The sequence below is a fragment of the Cottoperca gobio genome, unplaced genomic scaffold (genome assembly GCF_900634415.1).
Source record: "Cottoperca gobio unplaced genomic scaffold, fCotGob3.1 fCotGob3_303arrow_ctg1, whole genome shotgun sequence".
Taxonomy (NCBI): domain Eukaryota; kingdom Metazoa; phylum Chordata; class Actinopteri; order Perciformes; family Bovichtidae; genus Cottoperca; species Cottoperca gobio.
In genome coordinates this window covers 25,001-30,000 of record NW_021166913.1, presented here as the reverse complement: position 1 = coordinate 30,000, position 5,000 = coordinate 25,001, and the positions used below count along the sequence as shown (strand labels likewise).

At 45.2% G+C, this 5,000-nt stretch overlaps 1 protein-coding gene across 2 annotated transcripts in view; it reads left to right on the top strand.

Annotated features, from left to right (window-relative positions):
* Window positions 1-5,000, top strand: part of fgd1 (FYVE, RhoGEF and PH domain containing 1) — a 39,874-nt gene that overhangs the window by 15,207 nt on the left and 19,667 nt on the right. For both annotated transcript variants that reach the window (XM_029427250.1, XM_029427251.1), the window contains exons 2-3: window positions 4,297-4,602; window positions 4,688-4,886. In XM_029427250.1, the coding sequence (XP_029283110.1) occupies window positions 4,297-4,602; window positions 4,688-4,886 (505 nt within the window). The remainder of the gene's footprint in view (window positions 1-4,296; window positions 4,603-4,687; window positions 4,887-5,000) is intronic.

The following is a 5,000-nucleotide window of genomic DNA, read 5'->3' as shown; positions in this document are numbered from 1 at the left end:
GTGTGTGTGTGTGTGTGTGTGTGTGTCATTTTATTGATCGACTCCTCATCCATTGGTTTTTAACGTGGATGCTGATTGGAGACTGATGTGGATGCACAGCAGGATGGAGTCAGTTATTAGTGTTGGTTTGTTTCTGCAGACAGACAGACACACCCCCACCACACACACACACACACACACACACACACACACACACACACACACACATACACACATGGTGCAGAATTCCCTAATTTTAACCCTTTAATTGGTGTTAATGATGAAGATCATTGATCTGCATCACCAGTACATGCTGTCATGTCTGTCACCTGTAGACCTCCTGGAGAATCTTGTGTTCATGCAGCAACACTTAATTCGGACCACATCTGTCTGCTCTGCCTTCAAAGACCCAGATAATGTGTTTAGATACAGCACCTGAAGACTCTTAAATCTCCTTAAGGCCCACTAGAGCCACCGAACACTTCCTGAGCGATGACTAGAAGCACTTAAACAACCTCTTAGACGTCCTCTGTGACCACCAACACCCCCTAAACACTAGTTCCTAAAGAAAACACCTCAGTGGGCATCAGGACCATGAGAACAATCTAATGGACCTCCACAACTTCCCCAATAATGTTCTCCAGTTTTAGGAGAGTCTCAGTGAATAGAAGTGAAGAAATCTTACATTAGTTATGAGAAGAAGGTCTCACAGAACAGCCTAAATGTGCGTGATTTGGTTATAATTCAGAGTTTTTCCCACTTTAGATTAGATTGATTTTAGGTTGAAGGTAAATACAATGCACATAACACATTATTAAAACATCAATACTGCAACTAGGCATGTAGCAGCAATAAATGATAGACAGCACATTCAGAAGCTAATAAATGCCTGTGTTTGTTGTAGCATTGTTACAGTGATATTAGGCTTTCTTGGCTCAATTGTTTAGCGTCTATGGACTCAAATAACATAATCATGAACCCATAGGCACGACCCATAACATGGGTAAGACCCTAAAACATCTCGACTACCAAAACCTCATTCAGGCTACTGTCACCTAGAACCTACAGGAAAACTAAAGGGCATGTAGAACCTCTTAAAGGACCTCCAGAGCCTCCGCACTGATTACTAGGACGTCCTGAACGATCACTAAGTATCTCTAGAACCTCCTGCAGGGCCCCGTCCCCCTTCACCACCACTACAACTCCCTTAAGGGCATGTCGAACCTCCCTTATGACCCCTAACCTCACCAATGAACACTGGAACCTCTAAAACGACCTCTTGAACTGCCTTAAAGGGACAGTTCGCCTCAAAATATTGTTCCTCCTACTTGTGCTTTTTATAAATGTAGATTGTTTTGGTCTCAGAGTTCTGCGATGTGTCTTTACACAAATCATCACACAGACCTCGTTGTGAGCAGTTTCCTGTTTTCTTTCATCACCGCCAGAGGGAAACGTGCAACCATGAATGGCGTCCTCCTCGGCTGACCTTTATTACAGGGCTTAGTTGAATACTTGATTCTGATTGGTCTAATTGACCTCCTCAGGTTGGTTTATTATTTATAGGGCCGTTACTCCATCAGTATCACCATGGAATATGCACCAGGTGTTCAATACAATCCGCCATCTTGCTTCTACTGTTGACTTCTGTTGTGCATCACCGACGGAGGGCGTTGATGATGCATCTTCGATAAAAATGGTTTCACTGAAAACTGGTGGAAACGCGAGCCGGTTGGCGAGACAGCTCCAAGTTTCCAATAATGCTGAATAATCCTAATTTGGTGGAAAATGTGTTTAAAGTACAGACGGACCTTCAGTAGAACCAATAGACGTGCAGTCATTCAGTGTGTGTGTGTGCGTGTGTGTGTGTGTGTGTGCGTGTGTGTGTGTGTCCTGCAACACTCTGCTGCATGAATCGATGCAACGCCTCTGTTGAATTCTATTTAATCCTATTCTGTGCAGTGGATTCTGCTGCATCAGCTGGTTCTGATGCGTTTCCTGTCACAACATACATCACTGACATACGTGTGTGTGGCGGGGGGGGGGGAGGGGTTTGCTCACTAGAGACGTGAATGTGTGTGTACCAGTCTGTGATGCAGGATGGGTTCTGTAGCTCAATGCAAACGTGTGTGTGTGTGTGTGTGTGTGTGTGTGAGAGCTGTGAAGGTGACAGTGGTGCTGCAGCAGGCTGTATTAAAGGCACAGTGAAAAGCCTTCTTCTTCTTCAGTGCAGCGATCGTTAGCCTAGCTTAGCACAAAGACAGGAATTCTCACCAAAATCTGGTTTCACATAAAAGAGATTTGCAAGAAAGGAGGGTTTTTATTGTGTGTTTGTTTGTGACTCAGCGTTCACACATTCAAATTAAATCAAACTTTATTTATATTGCCCATTATCCCAAATTACAAATGTGCCTCATGGGGATTTACAATCTGTACAGCATGTAACACATCGCAGGTCCAAGAACAGAACATCTTATTACACTATTGATCTACCCACGCACAGTTATTCCAACAGGAAGGTGTTCCTTGTTGCTATTGGAAGGATTCTGGGTAATGTAGTGTGGTCAGACTGAATCACTGACAACAGACAGGAGAATAAAAATGACAGACTGTTGGTCTGAACTGAAGAGAAACAGTTTAATGACTGAGGCTATGTGTTTTTATAGACCTTTTATAAATAGACTGCACACACACACACACACACACACACACACACACACACACACACACACACACACACACACACACACACACACACCATCTGCTTTAAATTAGCCTGTTGATATTTTCCCATGACCTCTCCATCATGTTCACATCTGTACACACACACACACACACGCACACACAGCTACTGTGTGGGCTACTGTTAATAGTCGTGGTTTATTATTCTATGTTATTTTTGAGTCAATCTTCTGGATTTATTGTTGTTTTAAGATAATTTTACACTCTAGATTTGGACGCTCGCTCATTAAAACAGACGGTATTCCCCGCAGTGCTGCAACGACCAATCACATCATCATATCCCATGGTGCCCAGGTCAGAGGTCGTCCTTTGTCTCAGGGCGGAGAGGATATTGATCGGCCGCAGAACACTCGCATATGAGTATTGTAGTTTGAAAAGAATCAGCCTGATTGGTTCCTCTCATTCAGACATTACGCTGCATATTCAACTTTTCAAGTCGATGAATAATCAATAACTTTATCTGCAGCAGGTGTGATTGTATTTCTGATCCTTCATGAACAATGCATGAGTTTGAGAGGAGAAAGAAACAGTGACTCAGCAAAAAACAGCAACCCCCCCCCCCCCCTCGTCATTATGTTAATGTAGAGCAGGGGTGTCAAACATGCGGCCGGCGGGATGAGTTTGCAAAGTGTCAAAATGAGTTGTTTTGATCATAAAGTAAAAAGCTTTGTAACGTTGTAACACACACGTGTAAATTATAAACTGATAACTCAACAAAGCTTTAACTTCTCTTTCCCCGCAGAATGACTGCAGTGAACTTTATCTTTGTGTTATCCTCGATGTGACAAATACATAATATATAACAATATGTTAGTGGAGATACATTCACACAACACAAACACATATTAGCTTATAATTAATATATAATAATTATTAGACATCATCATGTATTGGCCCGATTTGCCGTCCCGGCTGGTTTGATCCCGTCCCGAGTAGTTTTGAATCTGATAGTGTTGTTTTAAATGATTAATTTGAGCCAATCAGCTGTCAGGAAGCAGCAGGATTCAGCCAATGAGCTTCAGTCGTAACAGACCACAAACATCTCTTCTGTGTTTCCTCCATGTGGAGTTTATTTCTGTCCAGCTGCAACAGCCAGAGACCTCATATGGAAGCTATTAGTGTGTGTGTGTGTGTGTGTGTGTGTGTGTGTGTGTGTGTGTGTGTGTGTGTGTGTGTGTGTGTGTGTGTGTGTGTGTGTGTACATCCTGTCTGTCTGTATGTCTAACAACTTAATTTATAATACTTATTAGTTGCAAGCGTAGAACCTGGAGGGCGACAGTAAACTATCCCAGACTGAAGAGACGTGTCGCTGTATCTTTACAAAGTAAAAGATGTTTATTCTTAACGTCCACTAACGAGCACCTGGAAGTGTTGATGTTGCGTCTTAAACATGGAAGACTTCTTTGAAAATAGAAAACACTGCACGGGAACTCCTGTTTTCCCCGTTGTTTGCACGAGTCGTTTGGTTTGCTTGTTATGTCCTGAAAATCAAAAGGCTTTATATTTTGGTAGTCTGTGGGCGTGGCCTTTGTGTCATGTGATCACATTGTGACCCCCCCCCCCCCCCCCCCCTCTCAGGTCCCTCCTCCTCCTCCAGTCCCAGTTTGCTGACTAAGAGTCTCTCTCTGGAGCCGTCCTGCTCTCCGTGCGGCCACCAGGACGCGCTGGACGCTGACGCTCCCCAGCAGCTGAGCTCCGACCCGGGGCCCAGCTCTTTGTCATCAGACCACGCCTCCCTGGAAGGAGGGGCGGGGCTAACAGAGCGCCGCAGCTCTGCTAATGGGCTACTGCTGGTCAACGACACGGGGCCGCCGGAGTTGCCAGCTACCACAATAACACCACCGAGCAAGAGCAGACCGCCGCTGCCCGGACCAAAACCTCAGGGTAACAAACTTATTTAAATTAAAGTAATTAAATGTATTTAATTAAAGACATGAAAGAGTTTATGACACTAACCTGCCCTCCACAGTCCCCCCGAAGCCCCCCCACCTCCAGCAGCAGGCGGGGGTGTCGAGGGCACGCCCCCGGGTTCCAGACAAGCCCCTCCCCCCTCCCCCGCCCTGCAGGCCCCTCCCGGCGGACCCCCGGGGGGGCCGGACACCGCCTAGCCGTGCCGATGACACCGCCTCCCCAACCTGTGTTCTGTCACTCATCGAGAAGTTTGAGCGGTGAGTTCTGATTGGTCAGAGGAGGAGTGATGTCATCATTGTGTGCTACATTTTAGTCTCAGTGTTGAACGTTGATGTTTCACCGTGATGAGTTCAATGTCTCATGTTAGTCAT